General features: G+C 36.9%; 1 protein-coding gene across 1 annotated transcript in view; it reads right to left on the bottom strand.

Moving 5' to 3' along the window:
• Window positions 1-5470: 5470 nt before the first annotated feature.
• The window catches only part of LOC131070828 (uncharacterized), a 170452-nt gene continuing 152609 nt past the window's right edge, over window positions 5471-23313 (bottom strand). The window contains exons 13-14 of the mRNA XM_059214336.1: window positions 7230-7383; window positions 5471-6747 (exon numbers count right to left, since the gene is read on the bottom strand). Of these exons, the coding sequence (XP_059070319.1) occupies window positions 6316-6747; window positions 7230-7383 (586 nt within the window). The 3' untranslated portion in view covers window positions 5471-6315. The remainder of the gene's footprint in view (window positions 6748-7229; window positions 7384-23313) is intronic.

The following is a 23313-nucleotide window of genomic DNA, read 5'->3' as shown; positions in this document are numbered from 1 at the left end:
CAATGTTTTGGTAGTGGTCGATAAATTGACCAAAGTAGCGCACTTCATAATAGACAATGTGAAGGATTATGCCCCACTTTTGGCTAAAAGATTCATGAAGTAAGTTGTTAGATAGCATGAGATGTTCGAGGTGCTTATTTTTGACAAAGATAAGTTGTTTGCTTCCAGATTTTGGACTTGTCTTATGACCACCTTCGGTACCAAACTCAAATTTAGCATGACTTGCCATATTGAAATGTGTTAGTGTAGGTTTTTTATTTTTCTTATGTTAGGGGGTATTTATTTTTCCTACACATATTATTAAACTTGCTTAGGTTATTAGGAGTGATTTATATGAGGACATGTGGCGAAATACTTCAACTACATGTGTAACTCTCCACCTCACATGGGTAGTTGATTTACACACCCTCTTTTGGCTTGTGCCACCTCTCATAACCACTATTTTGTCATTTCCTAAGTGGGTTATGGGGTAGATGGGTTTCTCACCCTCTTTTGACCTTATGTGCCAACTTTCTCAACTCCTTTCCTGTCTTCATGTAAGGAGATTATGCCACATGTTTTGGCATTTATCAAGTAGGTGAAAACCTCTCACCTTTTATAGGGTATTAGGTAAAACCTCCCACTTTTTATGGGGAATAGGAGCTAATGCACCCCTTGGATGTATATGCTATTATTTTTTTATATAATAAGCATTATACTCTCACCTTCACAAGTTCAGTGATAGCTCGGTGATAGTCTTCTCAAAATTCTCTTCTTTGTCTCTATTTTTCTCTCATATCAGATTTATCTTCATTCAGCTATTTTGATCTTCGATCATCTGTTGCTTAGAGTTGCATGTGATCTACGACCGACATCAGATCCTGGCTCGGTTCTCGCTTTTTGTAGAATCTAACAAAATGGACAGTAAAGTAGAGAGTCAACCAAATTATGTAAGACATGCTCTAGATGTATGCCATGGATCAATCCACTAAGTGGGAGGAGTATTTTCCTATATAGTAGAGTTTACATATAACAACTCATACCATTCTTCCATTCAAATGACACTATTCAAAGCCTTGTATGGCAGGAAGTGCAGAACACCTATAGGATGTGATGAGTTAGAAAATTGTGCGACTTTTGGGCCATAGCTACTCCAAGAATATCAAAATTATGTGAGAATCATAAGGGAAATGTTGAAGAAAGCTTCAAATTGTGCTACTCTAGAGGCTTGAACAAATTTCACTAGGAACATGTGGGCCATGAGGCCAATAACATGCCGACAATAGACGTCCAGTGTATGCTTTAGGGTTGGATGTTTTTTTGCCAATATTGTGTAGATCTTAAGGCCGACAAAATGTAGACAGTTGACCACCTTGGTTGTTTAGCCATCCAATGGATTGCAAGGAAGATAATTTTTAATGAAGTATGAGTAGTTAACATTTTGAACCCACATCCTAGTATTGAAATTGTATATTGTGATATGGAATTGGTATCTTAGTTCACCAATGGTAGGAACACCTTGGGTAATTGGTTATTAGGAAGTCAACCCTATCCTTTGCAGGATGGTCTAAATGTCCACGCCTGGACCACGGTCCAAAAAATCCGCTTGGAGAGGTGGTTAGGGGTTATATCCATTTTGGTGGAATCATATTGCATCCCCTATGCAAACCATACCAAGTTAAAGATAAGGAGTCTACAGGACCTTGCAAAATGCTCAAGGTATGCTTTCAGGTAATGAAAACAATATTCTTCCATTAGTTATTATATATAGTCTAATTATGTTCTAATGGATAACATGTAGTATGCATGGATGTTGAGAACTTGCTTGAAATTACTTGCATTGTTGTCTCTAGATGTAAGTTACTTATTTGATATCTTAAATGTGATGGAATAATGTTTTACGAAAAATCAATAAAAAAATAATGTTTTATAAAAATTGTGTGCAAAATTATGTCCGGTATGGGGTAATCATTACACTTTGTGAGAATTAGATACAGAAGTGGAAGTCAAGATTGAATATCCAAATAAAAAAATGAATGTTTGGGAGTTAGCTTTACTCCACACAAGAAGAAACAAATGAAAAAAGCATCGAAAACCTTTGTGGAGTTAGATGCAAAAGTTGAAGTTAGTATAAGATTAGAATAGAATTTTGAAAGTCCACCAAAAATCTATAGGAAAAGATTGGAGGAAAAGTGGAAAAAATTAAGACGGGAGCTACAACATTTCATTATGTGATTAAAGGTGAGAATTGGACATGGGTATGGAAATTCATAAGTTCAAAACCTTGCAAATGGATTAAAAATGAGTGAGTTGAGAGAATGAGTAAACAAGTAGGGAAAAGATTCAGAATTGGAGGCAAGAATATCTCAATCTTTAAAAGAAATCCACAAATGAATAAAAAGAACAATAAAGCTTTCAAACAACTCTATGGGAAAATAATGTAAAATTGACAAAGGGAAGTGTAGGATGAGATGAAACAAAATAAATATTTTAGAATTCCACAAGTTTGCAAAATAGTGGGAACAAAAGATTGTAGGCTTGTAAGACAGAGGGAGATCAAGACATAAGGATGGGGAAGGGAAGTTTAGAGGACCATCAGGACCTTACAAATTCACAAAGCAAGGATGTAGAAGAAGTGGGGATACGATGTAGAAGAGGATGAGAGGTTGGGAGAGGAGACATAATTTCATATGTTTGTCAAAAACTTGCAAATAGATGAAACAAGAGAAAATCAAGGAATGAAAGGACTCCATAAAAATTGTACAACTTTTTTGTAAGACCATCAATTAGGAGAGGAGGAAGAAGTCTAGTAGTCCACCAAAAATTTTTCATTTTGCAAAAACATAAAAAAACTAAACATTCCTAAAATTATTATTATTATTATTTTTTTTGCAATTTCTAACATCTGACAGGGATATGGGGGGAGGAGATGAGGAATAATACATGTGAACTTTACCAAGAAAAATCCACTTGAAGACTTTTCATATTGGTTATTTATGATGTGCATAATATGGCTAAATACACAAGGGTGTTGAGACTCGAGCAACTTTTAATGTATTGATTTAAATTTACAATGAGCAGACTGACATTACACAAAAGTTAATACTACTAGTACGTTTGATCCTAGAGCTAAAGCAAAATGATCATTAAATCTTCTTATAGAGAAATTAATATTGCCGATACATTTGATTGTCGAAATAAAGGAAACGACAACTAACATCTTCTATATGGCTCTTCATCATTTAAATTGCTTGTTGGAGAGGCATAATTGCAAGTATTGTTTGTGTTTAAATAAAATAAACAAAACAATCACAAAATTTCGTTTTGAAATTTGAATATATTAATTCATTGCTTTCAAGTGTGAAGTACACACATGGCTCTACAAAAAAATTATATAGAAAAATTCGATTGAAATATTGAATCATAAATCCATCAAATAGGATTTAAAAAGAAAAGAATATAATATTATAATCAAAGTGAAAAAGGAATAAGAAGATTATTAAAGGAGAATTTGATCCATTTGATAAGGATTATTTACATTTCAAAACTAGAAAATAAAACATCTTAGGAGAATGAGATATTTATAATTTCACATGTACAAAATATACTCCTCCTTTTAAAATCCTAGATTAACATTGTGCATGTTTTGAATCCCTTGTGCTTGCAATACATGATTTTTTTCTTAAATTAATAATATCATAAACTACTGCAATGACAAATTTTCCATTGATACATCAAACTATGGACATAATGTATGCACACTATTTAGGACTTCACACTTTACTAAATTATCAAGATACAATAATCTTAATCCACATGATTGTGACCTAAGCTCGTGTTACAAGACTCCATTTGAAATAGATAATAGTTTATAATCTCCAAGATCTATTGATTATGTTGATAGATGTTATATAATTCTATTAAGGGATATAATGAACTTGTGTATAAAAAAAATTCCTCAAGTCATAATCATGTTTTTAGAAATTGTTTGCAACTAATAATAATTTGATGAAATAAAAGATTCAAACGTCTTGTCCACCTTGCAAATGTACACGATATTTATGCACAAGGTTTCTTGTTGAGATAAATGAACAATTTTCATTTGTTCTAATTTTCATTGCCAAAAAAGAAAAACTAAGAAAATAAAAACAAAAAGCAAAGTAAACTGAGTTTTATTTTGCTATCTATGAGCTCAAATGAATCATAACAACCAATATATTACTTGGGTCATCTCTTAATTTTTTTCATCTTTCTTTGGGCACAAGGTTTCTTGCTGAGATAAATGAACAATTTTCATTACCAAAAAAAACAAAAAGCAAAGTAAACCGAGTTCTATTTTGCTGTCTATGAGCTCAAATGAATCATAACAACCAATATAGTACTTGGGTCATCTCTTAATTTTTTTCATCTTTCTTTCAGCTATCTAAAATCCATGTCTTTGTCTCCTTCAAGGCCACTTCTTGAGACCTGCACATTGCAAATACAAAACAACGAAAGAAGAGAAGAAAAAAATAAAATAAAAATCATATTGAAAGTTCTTATAATGACACATGGTTAAATTCTATTAGGGTTTCTTTTAATTCATCTATATAAATTGGTGAGATATAAAATAGTATTAATATTACATTATCTATATATTTATCTTTCAAAAACATAAATATTATATTTTAGACTTAAATATATTTTAAAATTTGTATAGAGATATTCTTTTTAGGTGTCATTTTTTAATAAGCATCTGGAGAAGGATATCTCTCACATATTTTTATATAGATATGTATGCTAGTAACTTATGTACTACAATCAAAATATGTGCATTATTATTTGCAAAATATATCTTTGAAAGATAACAAAAAAATATTACCAATATATTAAAAGATGCTTTCAACAATATTAAAAATTAGTGCCACCATATTGAGATGATAGTGAAAATGCATCCATTGATTATGGAAGATTGATCATATCTAAGAACATACATAACAAATTTGTTCTGAAATACTAAAATAAAAAAAAATTAATTTTTTTTTTATTTAAACAATGGCCATCATTTACCAAACAACAAATTTGTTCCAAAATAATAAAATAAAAAAAAATTGTTTAAGCAATGGCCATCATTTACCAAACAGTTTACATATTCCATAGTCATATTTTTCTACATGTAAGGAAACACTAAGGATTGCATATTATATTTCAACAAGCAAAAAGATTTTTTCAGTTATATATTACTTAATTGACTTGGATATTAATTAGACAAAATACTAGAATAAACTTTAGTTTCTTTAAGTAAGCCAGAATTTTTTTATGGAGAACCCAAGGGAACTCTATTCGACATGTAATTATTCGGTCATCAAACTCAGATGAACAGACCATGACTTCCAATCTCAATAACTGCTATTTTTTAATCTGCGACTTGTTTAGTTTATAAAACTTTGCATGTAGAATGGGACATATAAAACTAGACAAGAATAGTTTTTGATGATAAAAACAAATGATGTGACTTTCAATCTTGACCACTGCACTTTTTTACGTACAGTGTCAAATCTATATCATTTTCTCAATGACATCCAATCTCAAAGCATGAGAACACAACCTGACAAATCGTTAATGCAAGTCACTGCTACTTTCAATGGACGACAGTTAATGCTTCGTAGTTAGCCATTATATTTGAAGTGTCTTTCCAACTTAAGCATTTGCTACACGAATACTCTGAAGCAGAAAAAACCACTACTGTCATGTATTATACAAGTGCTTGGAATGATAACAAATTTTCATCGAAACTAATTAATTATTATTAGATGGTACTTTTCAACTTCTCAAACCTTTCTCAGCCCTTGGGTAAATAAATATGAATACATGAAACCACCCTAAAATATTAATTTGTACAAAAGAAAATCTTTTCTAGCCTGAATCTTCTGCATGTAATATTTCATCCTCTGCTTGCCTCCCTGACGTTATGTATCAGGTGATGTCGTTTGATTAGGTTCAAAAATCTTGTAAGCTGTATCGGTGATGCATTAGAGAAGAATTTTTCAAAATAGTTACCCACATCCAATCAACTTCCTACCTTGGTTCCTTGTTGGTGAGACTTGCCATCTTAAAAACCCAAGCACTAATTCCATCAGTCTGGAAGCTCCAAATCGCCATAGGAGTTTGAACTCAAGTGTGATCTCTAATATATATATAGACAAACTTTCCACATATATATATGGCACGTAGGAGTTTTTTTCTTCTGAAGTAGCCCATACATTAGAAGGCACTCAATATTCCCAGTATGCCTTCATATTTGTCTGGTGATTTGGTCGTATTATGCCAACAGAAATCAGGATGCCTAGTTGCCTTCTAAGCAACAGTCTGATAAGCAAGCTTTCTTTTTCTCACAACTGGAACTGGTTGTACGTAAATGTGACAGAGTTCCACCAGCAGTCGATGAGAGGCCAATGCCAAAGCAGAACATAATATCATAGCACAGGTCCAGCAGACTCTCAGCATCAACAGTGGACTTCTTGTTAACCTTTTAAGTGCTGTAAAAAGCACTACCTTAAGGCGGTGGTCTCTCAACAAATTCTTGTACACGTCCAAGGATGAGGCATTACTACTCTCCATTCTATCTGTTTGATCATGGTTTATAGCTGTTTGACGTAGATAGATGTGTTCTTCTCTCAGGATTCTTGTGCCCCATTCAGACAGAATTTCTGCAAAGTTTTCTACAACATTTCTGCGAAATTCAGTGGCATCTACAGAGACAAAAGTCTTTGCTAAAGATGGAGTATCCTGCACATCAAAGAAATCCATTTTTTTTTAAAATGCAAGAGCTTTAGTCAGAGAAAGAGGCATTAAACCCAAATGTGCATAAATAAAAAAATATAAAAACCTACAGTAACTATCTGTAAGACAAACTTTCTAATATGTTGTACTCATTTGAGATATGACTGTTGAAGTAAAAATCTGCATATTTTTATCTGCTTAAAATAAAATTTTCACAATATCGTCTTGTTTAGAGGCATTGAAATTTTACCTTTTGTCCTCTATTCAAATTATTTAATTATATGATAATAAAATGATAGCAAATTTTTAACGTTACCTCAGTGAAATATAATTAATTTCTCATAGTTCAGAACCCACATTAATTTACTGTAAGAATATTTGTCATCTTTTAAAAATATGGCAGAGAAACGTTCTATATGGACTGTGAAATTTGAGGAGAAACAACTAAGCGAGAAAATGCATCTAGTAGAGTTATGAATATGCCTTACAGCAGTTACTAATAGCCTCCTTAGAACAGCACCATCTGCAGATGATAAAAGCTTCATAATTGTGTTTGCCAGATCTACACTGCCACCAGGTGGATTTTTGGACGGATTAGATACAACATGTGCTTCACCTCCAGTCTTCAAAGCATCCCTTTTCCTGTGACAAAAACAAGGGATAGAGATAGAATGACTAACTGCAGCTTCAAAAATGATCTACATAAAAATGCAAAACAAGTATTTATGCATCCAGGTCTAGAACGTTAAAGGCCTCAATAAACAAAAAATTAAATATAAGGAAAATTTAGAATTAACAAGCATGTTCATGGAAAATGTAACAATATTTGCAAAAGTTTCTCAAAGAGGCCACATTGAGGCACATGAAGCTGTAATGTCCCCTTTTTAGCCAGAATCAATAGATCAGGATCAGTCTATTAACAAAGTCCTCGCAGATTGATAAGGACAGGCAGAGGACACTGGACTGGTTATTTTCTCCTATTTCAGAGGGCACTTTAGAGTAAACATGGGTGGAATTAGTCGACAATATTGTTATCTCCAAGTCGCCAGTCTAAAACTGTATTAAACCCTAGAATATCTCCTTCAAAATGACAAAAGCATACATGAGACTAGAAAGAGAGTGAGGTGCTTCCTTGCCAAGTATCCATGAGGCGAGAGAAAAAAAAGCAAATTAAAAAGATATATTAAAGTTGATGCATATTACTTTATAATCTCTCCTTGGGTCACTTAAAACATATTTATAATGTTAAGTTTCACATTTCCAAAGTACCTATTCCTAGTGAGAGAGTGAATGGGGAAGAGAGAGATAAAAGGTTAGTATAAGTGGAGAAAACATATAACATAAAGTGCATGTCCTAAGTGGGAGAATTGTTATGAGGATAAAGTAACTATTATTTAATTCATTAAATTTGATTGAGGTGTTAGGGTTTCAACCCTAATTAGGACAACTTGAAGAAAGGTCTTTAAAGGTCATTGGAGACTCATTTCTATTCATGTTTTTGCTGATAATTATTTCTGCCTCCTTGTGGAGCTTATCAGCCTTAGGGTTTTGAAGACCTTGGAGACGGAAACCTCTATTGTTCTTAAACACTTGCAGCTGTGAGAGACCAGCCAAGAGTGTGCAAGGAGATTCTATTTCAGGGATCTCAATTGGGCGACAAAGAAACTAGTTTTGGAAGAGGTATTTGCTGATAGAAATCTGAAAGAGGAGCTTGCTTGTTTAGCCACTCCCTATATGGCTTGTTGGAAATGAACAAGAGTCTTTTGATGCATTTCCAGATTGGGGTTTGTATGAAACTCCATTTCCAGCAGTTTGAAGGTATTTGTATCAAATTTTGGAAGGGGTTTGGAGCAGCTTTAACATAATATCTGAGTGAGCTGTCTTTATGCTAGAGTGGCTGATCCCTTTCTTGGCTTGTTTGAAGCTAAGGAGAGGCATTGCTAAGTGTTTTCAGTATTGGGATAACAAGTCTTACTCATGCCAGCAAATTGGTTGAAGATTACATCAATTTTGATAGGGTTTGGAGCATTTTTGACATATTTGTTGAGAAAGCAACTTGTGTGCTAGGCTGACCCCTCTTCGCTTGGTTTGTTACAAAGATGATCACTCATTTCCAGATTTTTAGTGGTCTACACAAGTCAAATCCATCACCAACAGTTTAGGACAGTTTGCATCAGTTGGAAGCAGAATTCTGAAAAGTTTTAAGGTGAAATTCTGAGTGTGCAGCTTGCTCGACAGGCTGTACTCTCCTTGAGCTATTTTGGAACCAAAATAACCCCCTAGAGGTTGTCCAAAGAGGGAATAGTTGTAAGCACCATCAAGGAATCAGACCCAGCTGTTGACTTATCTTGGAAAGCAACTGACTTGTTTAAAGCTGCTGCAAATCAGATTTTCTTAGTGACTTGGTTGGCTGACTGCTTATAAATCAGACTTGGGAAAGTCCTTTCTTATTCATCCAACCTCAAGTTTCAAAGCATAGCAAATCGGATATGCCTAAATAGACTTGTAAAGTCATTTGAAGTACTAAGCTACAGGGATATTGTAATATTCCGGCTTTAAATTAAATCTGAAAGTTCTTTCATAGTTACAAAATATCATCATTTTATTCAGTATTAGATGTATGCAATATTTGTACGAGTTCATATTTGTTCAAAAACATTGCAAACTCTTTAAAAAACACATCTTGCAACTTTTGTCTAGTTCTGAAAGACCACCTTCAAAAGAAATATAGTATTTTTAATCTAAATAAACAAGCAGGTTGCTACAAAGCAGTTTTCTAGTGTTCCACTGGGGGTGGGACATTACAAAAGCTGCCCATGAGGCATCTACAAAATAGACTAGAGCACTAGGGGTACAATGTGTAGTTATTAAGGGATGTGCAAGGAATGCGATATGGTATGGATGACTATATCATGCTTACTAATTCTTGTGCCTAGAAGTTGTAGGAAGAGAATATAACTGAATCCAATGGTAACATGGGCTATTCGAATTTCCCTTACAGTGGTGGATAATATCAGGAAATTACGAATAGTACATTAGGGTACGTTACTCCTATGACAACAGATTGGACCTTGCCTATGGGGTGGTGATGATTGTCAATTGTTATCTATCTTCAAGCAGCTAAGTTATCATTAAAGCTTTCTCCTTGTATCCTGCAATAGATTGGGGAGAAATGTTTAACAATTATGACCATTTTGATTAAGTAGTGTTGATGTGTTTTTTAGGACACCTCAAACATAGAACAAAATACCAAGTATTCTATCCCCTCTTGAACAAACAAAACCTCATATGCTAAAGAATATGATCAAATAAGGCAACTCCAAGGTTTACAATGTGAACAATCGACTTTATATTCTGGATAGACTTAGTGTATTGATGTGATAATGCTAGTAATCAAAAAGAGACTTTGCTTTGCAAAACAACTGGGATGCGGAATCTATACTAACTTGGAAAAATAAAGAACAAAAGGATGAAGGGTTGAGAAGTCTAATCTAATCTTAAGGACAATGATGATAAAGGATGACGCTTTGAGAGACAAATTCCTTCAAACCAAGCTTGCTTCGTCATGATAACTACAACTACACAACACTGGCGCGATCTCCAAAGATAATGAAAGATTTTCATATTGTAAACCATTCATTCAAATACCCAATACCGGGGCAATCCAAATGAAACATTCACAATCAAACTATTGCAATAATGAGGTTCAGGCTAACTTTACACTATGGCTTACACTCAACAAACCACAAAAAGTATGAACCAAGGAATTCATCACATATCATTAAATTTCTCCATTATAATCAATTAACTTCAACTATATTTGAGAAGTAACAAGAAACCATGCAAACTGTAAAAACAACACATAGAGATCCACCATGCTTCAATGAAAATCATGTATTAATTTCATCAAGTCTTGGCAACAGCTTCGAACTTCCTCCTACTCTACTACTACTAGCTAACTATGAACTATTTGTTTGCTGGTACAACTGGTAAATTAAATACAGGAAATAATAATGTACATGACAATGCATACCACGCACATTCAATTATTATAGAGAAGAGACCAAAGACAGTCAGCCAAGGATTACAATAGATCCGACAATACCATCCCCCTTCCTTGGCAATACACAACATATTTAAAGGACCCGACGGTTGCCGAGAGGTACACAACCATCAACCAACCGACACATAACTACCCGAGACTGACAACCCACTCAATACAAGTAATTAATACATTGTCGGATAACAAATGTTATCAAACATAACAACAAGCAATTTATGCCGACAACATCATCCCCCCCCCCCCCAAAGAAAAGTTGTCTTCCAGACGACAAGCAAACATCAATTGATATTTGGAAAGACTAATGACAGATAGTGACTTCGACTGGACACCCCCAACTTGTAGTGTACTTGCCAAATCAAATGGGGATTTGGGGCAATGCCCCCAATGGGGTCAAGGGGCAGAGCCCCTCACAGGGTCCCTTCAAACCCACACGGAACTCCATGGCGTGCATCAATTTTCTGCTTTTTTAAGACGTTAGAAACGAGGCCAATGAAGTCAAAATTCTGATCAAGGTGCATTCTCCCGCACGGGTATTGTGTGGCTTGAGACTCCCTTCATCCAACTCAAAGCTGATGCCTTCGAGTTTTTTATATACTACTTCCTTGACCGTATGACATTCCTCCTGTGGTTCGTACGGATTTCTCTTGGTTGCCGTACGACCTCAGCCATTGGTTGCCGTACCTGTAGCGTGGTTGAACGACCTCTCCTTGATTGCTTCCCTATATACCGTACGATGCCTCTTGTACAATGTCCGTATGACTTCCCTGTATGTCGTACGATGCCTCCTGTGCGATATTCGCCGTATGGTTTCACCGTACACTGTACCCTGTTCTCCATGTAGTTTATGCCGTATGCCGTACGGGTCAAATGAATGGACTATGCCGTACGAAATGGATGGATAAGCTATGCTGTACGGGTTGATTGAACGAGGTACGCCGTACGAAATGGTGCTCTTTTGTACGCCGCACGGACTCCTTGCCTTGCTTTGCGCTTGAGTGTCGATCGTACACTGTACGGTATTTCTACTTCTTCACCTGCACCATATGGATTCGACTTCTCCTATGGTTGGATGGGAATGTTCCTTTCCTCTCTCGATTTTGTCCTACTATCAAGTCTGCTCCCCGGCTCTCCCTTGACTGTACGAATCTCCAACACTCAGCTTCTCTAGTTTGTACGGTGTAGCTAGGGCTCTTAGCTTCATGTGGTAACCTCATCACGTCGACGCAACCTGGACTCTCAGGAGCCAACTTGTTCGTCTGCTATGAATTGTATGACGTATGGTATGGACTTAGTCAATCATTCGACAACTTTACTCTCCGCGTACAGTGACAATTCCTCAAAAACTTTACTCTTGGCGTACAGAGACAATCCTTCGACAACTTCACTCTTGGTTCCTGTGGACCATATGCTCCATGTACTCTCAACTCTTATGGGTTGTATGGTCAACTTGCTCTCGGCTGATTTGAACCATACAGTTGAATTACTTTCGGCTGATGTGAACCGTTTAGTGTATAGTATTAACTTCTTCGGGGCATCTCCACCAGGCTCTACAGCATCCAATTTCAGATCCTCGCCCTGTGAGTCTTCTTCGTACACCTTAGATACTTCCCCATTCCCACTCGACGACCTCTGTTCATACAGTACAGGCTCACTTGGCAACTGTTCATACAACCCAGACACACCAACGCCGAATGTGCACAAATGAATATTGTACAATGGACTTTGTCTTCCTCAATTTGGCCAATTTGTAGCATGTTACAGTCGGGGTGGAAAACTTCATAATCCTCCATCTGCCAGTGAAATAATCCATTAAGAGAACTCATCTCATCCTCAGAGCAATCTTCTAGTTTGAGCACCCCTTCATCGTTGGGTTTCATGCCTTTCCTTCCTCCGTCCATACCTAACTCTCCACCCTCAAACTCAGAGTCCGAGGGTGCCAGTTTTTCACTCACCGCCTGGTTCCTCAAGTCAATGACGTGCTTCCTCTCGTCACTCTCGATCGAGAGTGTGTTTCGCTTCTAGTTATGATTCGCCTTGGCAGTAACCAACCATCCCCTCCCAAGGAGTGCATCGTATGCTTTCTTTTGTAACCGGATAACTACAAAGTCCAAGAAAAATTGTTGTGTCCCAATCATTACTTTTTGTGCCATCAATGTTCCCAACGGCTGGATGTTGTGCTGGTCGGCACCTACCAAGTGGAAGGTTGGCGGCCAAAGCTTCGACTTCCCCAGACATTTCCATGTGTCTTCTGGCAGTACATTTACTCTCGAGCCTCCATCGACAATGGTGTTTATCAACTTCTTCCCCATTATTTCCATCTCGACGACCGCCGACTTCCTCCCGATGCTCACCGTCAACAACATTGGATCACTGGACTCATTCCCTTTGGCTGATGGTTCTCCCGTCAGTTCCTCGTGTGGCTTACATTGTTTCTGGAAGACAGTGTCGTCACTGATTGTGTTGGCAATTGCCATTCTCAGTTGTGACATAGTTTGAAGAAGGTCTGCCACCTTGATGGGTACAGTTGTTTGTAGCACCTGCCGGACTATGTTCTTCTCCGACTCCCGCAATGACATACTTGCAGTTCCATTGGAAGTTACTTGTTCCTTCGCCAACACTTGTTCTACTTCGGCTTGTTCCTTTTCCGTACTAGAGTTTGAATACATTGCCTTCTTTGTTTGTGCTCTTGTGATTGCCAAAACTACGTACTCTTGTTCCTCCACGTTCAGCATATTAATACCCTTCTGATTCGGGCAGTTGGTGTTTTCATGGTCACCTGGTCCACACCATTTGCACAATAATTGTATGTTGTCTTTCTTGTTATGGCAGTCTCTCGCAAAGTGTCCCCATTCACTACATTGCCGACACTGTATGATAAGATGTCCTCTGGAGTCGTACTGTATTTGGTTTTGCCCTCGTTGATTTCCATAACCACTTGGCAATACATTCTGTGATTTCAATGGGCTGGACTCTCCTTGTGTGAAGAGTACTTGTGTACTTCTCATCTTCAAATTGTATGGGCACTCCTTGATTGAATGCCCCAGCACTTGGCAAATTTCACAAAACATATTTTTAGGACAATTACCTTTCGTGTGCCCCTCCCTTTTGCACTCAATACACCATAGTTCATTACCTTCATTGCTGGTTCCTTTCTTAGCCTTCAATTCTTTCATCATTCTCAACATATCCCGTCGAAGGGCTCGTACAGTTTTGGATTCTTCGTCACTACTACCTTTGGTGCTCTCATCATCATCGATCTTCCTCTTCTCTCGGGAGGAGGTTTTATTTTCACTCTCAATGTCCATCGCTCGATTGTACGCATCGGCGTATGAGGATGGAGGCACTACTTTCATCTTCTTGCGCAATGAGGGTATCAACCCCTCTATTAAAAACCTCTTCTTCAACCCGTCGGCTGGCTAGTTTTCCATCTTGTTCAACAGTTCTTTGAGCCTACGGTTGTAAGCGCATACACTCTCATTTTTCCCTTGCTTAGTATTATAGATTTTGGCCACGATCTCATTATCATCCCTCAAGAGTTTGAATTCCTCCTGGAACGCCCTCTTCAGATCACTCCATCTCGTCTTGTGCTGGGCGTCAAGGTCTGTGTACCAATCAATGGAGATCCCCCGAAGGGTGGCGGGAATTGCCTTCAGCCAGTAGTCCCTGTCATCTTGGCCATTTGCCTCCCAAATGGTTATGCATGTTTTGCAATGCCGTACCGGGTCCTCTGACCCGTCTCTCGTGAACTTCGACAGTTTCTGCTTCTCTTGGGTGTTCAACATTATTTTCACTCAGAAGGTACGTGTGTATTCACCTTGAGTGCCGCACCTGGGTGGACTGTTTCGACCACTATGTTCTGGTGCTTTCCTTGCACTCTCAGCCATGCAGGCGTCCTCTACACGTCCACCTTCAGCGTCCCCAACACTTCGAGTGCTTCCAGGTGTGTCGGACCTGAGTGAATTGTTCTGACCGCTACGTTCCGATGCTTTCCTTGCACTCTCAAACATGCACGCGTCCTCTACACATCCACCTCTAGTGTCCCAACACTCCGAGTACTTCCAGGTTTCCACTCGTCTCTGTGCTCCCTCTAGCCGAGGGTCGGCAAATCACCTAATCGCTTGGTCTTGACCACCCTGTGGCCTCTTCTCACCTTTGATGGGATCTACGGACATGAATCACTCAAGGCTGACCTGATTTCTTTTAAGGCAACGACGCCAAAATGTTTGCTGGTACAACTGGTAAATTAAATACAGGAAATAATAACGTACATGACAATGCATACTAGACACGGCAGAAAATATATCTTTATTCGCACATTCAATTATTACAGAGAAGAGACCAAAGACGATCGGCCAAGGATTACAATAGATTCGACAATACCATCCCCCTTCCTTGGCAGTAGACGACATATTTAAAGGACCCGACGGTTGCCGAGAGGTACACAACAATCAACCAACTGACACATAACTACCCGAGACTGACAATCCACTCAATACAATTAATTAATACATTGTCGAATAAAAAATATTATCAAACATAACAACAGGCAATTTATGCCAACAACACTATTCACGATTAACCTTTACAAACGAAAGGTTGAGCCTTATATAGAGGTCTCATTTACAATGAATGGCTCATATGGATTACAAATGAATGGCCGAGATTATATGATAAAACCCTAATTAGGGTTAGTTATCACTAACTTCCTTCAACCAATGGGATTATTACATTAATTAGGACACATGTCCCTCATAGAATTCAGACCAATGAAAAAAAAGGTTAGGAACATTGAACAATATTTGATGAACTGACACATGTCATTTGCCCCTGCACTGAATGAGTCAGGTTCATTGTATCTGGACCTGCTGACATGTCATTTCCTAATTAGTTGATGAAGGTGAGTTGATCCTTGCATGCCTTGTAGACTTTATACCTCATCACGAGCAATATCTCTTGATACTCAACATTGTGTAACTGCATGATGTGATGGCACATATTCCCAAATGGCATCATCTTGGTGATCAAGTCGACTTTCTAACTGTTCTTAACTCTTCTGAAACTATCTCTCCTTGATCACACCTGCTTTTCACCTTCTTGCTTGGGAATTCACCTTGTTCTCTCTTTGATGATGTTTGATCCCGACTTCATGATGTCTATGCTTGATCCTCTTGTTCATGATGTAATTGACTGAGATTGGCTCCTTGTTGTATTGACTATGATTCTTGGATTTCCGAAGTAAATTCAGGATAATTGTAAAAGCTCACTATAATTGTCATGGCTCTTTCTCTTCTTGGCATTGGAGACCCTCTCACGTCACCTTTCCATGACATAGATCATAGGAGTAAAAGATCAAATTGCCAATTTTTTCCTTCTACAAAAATTCTTTGCCTTTGAATGTTAGGAGATCCTATACAAAATCACCTACTTCCTACGATTGTGCAACCTATTAGCCTTGGACTTTCTTTGACAAGAATTCTCAAATTTTGCATTGGTACTTAACTACTTATACAATGATCGATGATAATTGTGTTGGCTCCTCCTATGCATCTAAACATTGATACAAGAGGATTTTGTTTTTCATTTGTTGGTGGTCTTCATCTATTTCTACCACTTTTTAGTGTCTTTATCCCTCATCTATTCCTAATTGTACTATTTTGGGGGTTACTCTTATTAGGTTAACCCTTGCATGTGTATTTTTTTTTTCTTTTCTTACTTTTTTTTAGCTTCCTGTTGTCAAGAGATTCTACAAAATCAACTACCTCTTGGAATTGTCCCGCTTGTTAGCCCTAGACTTTTCGTGACAAGCATTCTCAATTCTCAAATTCTGCATTGGTCCTCCTATAGTAATTGATGATAATATCATTGGCTCCTGCAATGCATCCCTATTTTGTTTTCTACTTTTGGGTGGTCTTCATCCATTTCTACTACTTAATGGGGTTTTCATCCCTTTATCTATAATTTACCATTTTGGGGGTTACTCTTTTAGGTTAATCGTAGTTTGTATATTTATTTGGCTATTTTGTTTTTGCTTTGTGTCTAGGGCGTCTTTTGACCTAGTCCTTATAGGAGGTGAGCTGGCCATCTCTCCCAAAAGATGCATCTATTCAAGAATCCGATACCATCCCAATTAAGGATATCATAGGAGGCTATTAAGCCATGTCACAAATCCTGAAGGGATACGCTAGGCACTTACCAACAATCTCCTCCTTAGCGTTACCTGAGGGGATTCAAACCTGTGAACCCACTTTGATACCACTTATAGGGAGTTGAACTGGTTGTTTCTCCCAAAAGATGCATCTATTTAGGAATCTGATACCATCTTAGTTAAAGATCTCACAAGAGTCTGTTCAGCCATGTCACGAATCCCAAGAGGATATGATGGACACTTACCAACAATCCTTTGCTATTGTACCTATTATATGTTTCAACCATGATTCTTGGACTTTGCAAGTCCAGAAGGCTCCAAACTCTAACTTGCCGAGTTTGCCAGACTTAGCAAGCTCGCCGAGTCTTGAGGGTCAGACTTTACCACGCCTAGCTTAGAAAAAAAAGCAAAAAACAAAACAAAAAGGTTAGTGTTTTTACTTGACCAAAAGTTCACTATATTTGCCTCCCTACCCTAAAAGCTCATTTTTATTGTTTGCAAACACAGAGGAGAGAAAAAGAGGCATTTGAGCAAAAATATTGAGGCATCGAAGAGCAGACCAACAGATTGATTGAAGAGGAGATAGTGATTGTTGATTGTTTGTGCAAGTTAGTAGCTTGCATTCACGCATTCAAAGGAGTTAAATAAGGCTTTGGAGGAGGCCTCTACAAATTTGAAGGTGCATTTCTTCAATTTTGGAGCAAATTTGAAGAGTTAAGTTACATTTTTTTGTTGTTTTTTGATTTTTTTACTGTCATATTTCTATTTTATTGTACGTTTATTTTGGTTTATGTTGATGGAAAAAATAAGAAATCCTAGTTTTTTTATTTCTTTATTTTATTTATTTTTAACTTAATTAGAATGTGTAGATGCTGATTTTTTTCATTTATAATATATTGCAGCATAATGTCTCAACCTACCGGAAGAGGTAGTGGTGCCCCAAAGGAACATCCAGTTAGAAAGGATAAAGCTTGGAGACATGCCATCCCAGGATCAAAAAAAGAAGTGACATGTTTTCATTGCAAAACAAAATATAGTGGGGGAGGTATTAACTGGCTGTAATATCGCATTGCACAAATACAATGCCATGATGCCAAACCATGCAAATTAGAACCCCTTGAGGCTATATGTGAAGTGCAAGCTCAATTTAGAGGAATTTGAAGAGAAAAAAGAATTAAAAAGAAAACAAATGACAAACATTGGTGGAGAGGCTTCTTCAAATCCTCGGCCTCCATTTCCTGCATCTGGAAGTAGTGGTAGTGCAGGTGTGAGCATTGGACCTTAGATTCGTAAAAATAAATCCACATTAGATTCACTTTTTGTTCCACGCACGACTCCAGGTGCCCAACCATCGCTTGAGAGCATGGGTTGGAATAAGGAGAAGCATGACATTGCAGAAAATGCAATTGGAGATTTTTGGTTCTACAACATTGTTTCATTTCATGCAGCGAGGCATTCAATATTATTCTGCTTTCTATGTTTTGATTTTTTTGCTTTTAAGAAATTAAGAGTATGCTACATTGATTATTTTAATTTTTAAAGTTACAAGTAAAACTTAATAGTTAATAGTAAATACTTATTCTGTTTATTTAATTTGTTTTAGGTCCCCTTATTGGCAAATTATGGTAGATGCCATTACTGTTTGTGGTATGGGGTTCAAAGCCCCTAATGATGAGGAGATAAAAGGTCCTATTTTGAGTCAAAAGGTGGCTGATGTCAAAGCCACAATTGCTGAGCAGCATGAGGTATGGAAGAAGGGTTGCACCATCATGACTGATGGTTGGACCAACAGAAGAAATAGAACATTGCTGAATTTTCTTGTCTCCTCATCAGGTAATTGTAATTTGTATTTTGTAAAGTATATTGATTTAGTGATTAAGTTTTTTAATTTTTATTTTACTAAATTGCTTTTTTTTTTCCCTTAGGTAGCTCAGTGTTTTTGAAGTCAATTGATGCTTCATGAAAAATGAAAAAATGCTAAGTATTTTTGTGGGGTGTTGGAGGAAGTGTTGGAGGAGGTGGGTGAGGAGAATGTGGTACAGATAGTGACATATAATGTAGCAAATTATGTTTCTGCACATAAACTTCTTATGGAGAGGCACCCCACCTTGTTTTGGACCCCTTGTGCTACTCATTGCCTTGACCTCATATTGGAGGATCTTGGCATGATTCCCTAGATTAAAACATGTGAACAGAACGCAAGGATGATCCTGTCTTCAATGATGAAGACTTGGAATGGGTTGATTAAATGGATCGAGAGGTAGAAGCAATAGCAATGGCAGAGGAGGAGGCTAGAGCATGAGGAGACCCATTGGAGGACCCCAAGGATGATGTGGATGAGGGTGTGGATGTCATTGAGGCTGAGCTTGAGACATAGACAAATATCATGGCTGTAGTACTGTCCAAGGCCTATCTAAGGTGCACGTAGGAGGTTTGTGGGGTCGAGTGGTCACTGATATTGGCTCCTTTGAGCCTTAGAGTTCTAGGCTCTAGCTTTTATTTTGATATATGTTTTGAACTTTTGATGCCATGGATTTCGTATTCCATGAATTTTGTAGACATTTGACACTATTTATATTTCTAATGTGTTATTTAGACTAACTTATTTCTTCCAGCTCAAGCCTAAAATTTGCATTTACACTTATGCGATCGATGTAAACTTGTGTATGTGTTCAAAGTAGCTTCTATTTGATGAGATTATTGTGTCTTTAAGGTTTATTTGTTAAAGGATGCATGAAACAAGGTTTAAATCCTTTAAATCTTTGAATTTCTTGGGTTTTTCAATTTGCTTAGTCTTGGCCAAGTTTTTGCCGAGATCGAGCGCCAAGTCCAAGTCCGAGTAAAAAATCAGCTTGTTGAGTCCGAGTCTTGTAACACTGCTTTCAACACCTTTTAATTTATTTTGTTCATTTGTGGACATTAATTAACTTCTTTTCTTTCTTTCTAAATAAATGTCATTATTGAATAATCAAACTATTGAGGAAAACTTGGGGACATAGATGTGGGCGAAATCCAAACTAGCCCTTAAAAATACTTGTGTGCCATAGTGATTTGTAAATTCTCAAAACTAGTAGAATCCAAGAATTGCAAAGTTTATGTTAACTTGTACTACTAGGATAGTGTTAGGGGGAATAGTTTGATGAGCACACACTTGTATTGAGTGGCAAGGGGGTGAATCGGTATAAGGCAATCTTTTCAATTTATTAAAACTTGACAACCATAACAACAATAGCAATAAAAACTGCAATAATCAGCATGCACACACAAGAGAGAACATGGATTTATGTGAAAAACCCTTTTGGTAGAAAACCACAGTGAAGGACTGCATGGATCTACTATCCGAATCCAGCCTCACAAAATTAAAAAAGAGATCCTACAATATTTGCAGGCACCAACCCATTGGAGACATCAATCCCCACTTATAGAATTTGTTGGAATGGAGACACCAACCCCACAATTGAGCACCAGCTCAGCAAGAGAAACCAATCTCTTTGATTAGGAGGCACCCACCTCTTTTGTACAAAAATTCACCTTCAATATATTGCTTCTTCAATAGACGATGAACAACAAAATCTCCTTCATAGCTTTGCTTCAATTCAAATTTGCTCTGCTTCGCTTCACATTAATTTTGTTTCATTCTCAAACAATGGAGCATTTTAGCACTTTACTACATAACACATCCTTATTCACTTCTGCTCTGTTGTAAATTTGTTCTTATTTGTGTCCAAATGATAAAAGCATTACACTTGCACAAATGCTTCATACCACACTTTCTCACAAAATGCTTCTCCTTTGTATATCTCCTTTTGGGTGCCAAAATTCAATGCTATTAAAACATAGGTTGGTCACTCTATTAAAAAAGATAACCGTTGCCAGGTCAGCCAAACACATTATTCAAATTTTGCCTTAAGAAGATGTTTAACTTAAGCAAGCTAGGTCGGCCCATTGGAGGTCAAGAATGACTTAAACATGTTAAACAAGTCTGAATGCAATGAACTAAATCGGGGATTGGGATAGGCACTACCCCTTAGCTCTTACCACAAATTGAAATTCACAAGCGTTACATGGAAAGTCCAATCAGCGATGAACATAGGCATTTTAGGGGCCGGAGTTTGACTCACTCTCTTACAACATGCCAATAGATATTCATAAAACCTCGATGAGCCAAAGTCTCAAGCAATGATGGTCAAAGACCAAATAGTCCATTCATAAAGCACTCACGAATTGCATGAGGGGTTAGTGCCTGTAGTGGGTTGATACCTATGAATTTGTAAAAGAAGTTTTCTACATATAAGGAAGCTATTTTACTGTGGTTTTCTCTCGTAAGGGTTTCCACATATATATCTTGTGTTCTATTTGTGTTCATAATAATTAGATCTCATGTGAATGTTAGCATGCAATGAATATGTTTTGAGATAAAGTTATATGCTTATAATATTAAGCTAAGTTATTGGGTTCTTCTGTTTTGCATTGAGTCCTAGTATGGGTACTATTCGGGTACGAGTTCGGCCTTGGGTTCTTCCTGGGTGCCTGGGTTCTCTGTGAAGGACCCACAAAGAACCCAGGCACCCAAGAAGTACCAAGGGCCGTACCAAAGCATAGTTTCATAAAGCAAAACCTTAGTTTGACACTCATAACTTTGTGACAGCAGTTTTTATCAGAATATGCCAGCAAGCAAGCAATTAAATATCATTTCAGTTGCATTTGTGAGTTATACCTATGAACACGGGGTTAGTGAACTTTATATCAGCATTACTGAGATTGATTTCAGTTGATTTACATTAAAAAATATGTAGCAGCTGTTTGCTTATGTTTTGTAAAATCACTTTCCTTGTGTTGTTAATGATTTGGCATTTTGTCAAATGTTTGAAAAATGAAATAGAACCAACTTGTGCACTTGACACAACTAGTGGTAGTGGCAATCTAATTGATTGTGGTTCAAATGAAATTGAACCATATGTTGATATTGACCTTGATGATTCCGATGAAGAAAAACATGAATATTAAAACTGATTATAATTTGAATTTGAATTTTCATTTGTAATGATATCTTGAGACTTCGGTATTTTCATTTTTGCAAATTATGAATGAGGTATTATTGGCAATTATGGATTCATAAGTATCACTTCTTATGCTATACACTGATACAATTTTAGATATATATATACTGTAATGTCCCCTTATTTGGGCTCTTAAGGTTATGGGACTATTTGCTTTATAATTTAATTGTAAGAGACTTCTTTCTAATTAAACATCTTTCTTATAAAGCAAATGCAATATTTTTGATATTTTGCAAACTTATATTATTATACCACTCATGTGATAATGATAATCTTCAACTCAATCAATTATCCTTAGGAACTGCTATAACTCCAATACTCCTAACTTGAAGAATATTGATGTATATGCAATGGATATCTTAGATATTCAGATATACAATATATGATCCTTACATCGATATTCAAATATTGTGTCAATGCAATGGTTATCTCTGATATGGATGCCATACTTTGATCTGCAATGCAAAACCTTGTCACTTTGATGTTTATGGAGTCGATCCTTTCGTCTCAGATAAAACCATGTGAATCATGCAAGCATCTTCTCCTTATTGCTTTGTTGGTGATGCAATACTTGTTGTCCCTAACAATACTTTAGAAGTATGCAATGATAATGTAGTTTGGATCTAATCAGACCTCGCACTTCAAGTAAATGCTTGTCTGATATATTGATTGAAATGGCAATATTTCTGGGTACTATGCCTGATTGATATCCTTAAATATATGCAACCGATTGCCTTTTGAAGGCTACTTCTCAACAGAGTGACCCAAATATAGATGCAGATAAGAAAATAGAAAATTAATCCTTCTTCCATTGTGTTGTTACTTCACCCTCCTTTAATATGTCACGAACGGATACAAACATGGGTTGCCACCTTTTAATAATTGCACCTTTTGACATAAGAGTCTTCATCGTATGTCAAACCTCCTATGGTAATTTGCACCTCTTAACCTAACATACAATTTAGTTAACTTAATCTTTCTTGGAGCGATGATAGTGATATTATGTTGGTTTGCTTGTCAATCGCTAAGTATGTGATATTCGATTGTTTTACCCTTATAAGCTTTATTGTTCTATGGAAGCTTTGTACTACTTGATGTAAACACAAGAGCACTTGAACATTTGTTATGTGGTGCCATGTTACAATACTAGTGAATCAATGTTGAGGGCATAACTACAGAGAAAGGCTCTGTGACGGAAGAGGATATGCGGACCTAGCCATTATAAAGAGACGGAGTTGCATCGATTGGGATTTATCGAGAGCCTTATATAGTGTGAGGCTGAGCTGAGCCATATCGTTTCTTTC

The sequence above is a fragment of the Cryptomeria japonica genome, chromosome 11, assembly GCF_030272615.1.
Source record: "Cryptomeria japonica chromosome 11, Sugi_1.0, whole genome shotgun sequence".
Taxonomy (NCBI): domain Eukaryota; kingdom Viridiplantae; phylum Streptophyta; class Pinopsida; order Cupressales; family Cupressaceae; genus Cryptomeria; species Cryptomeria japonica.
This window is presented reverse-complemented; position numbering and strand designations above follow the sequence as displayed.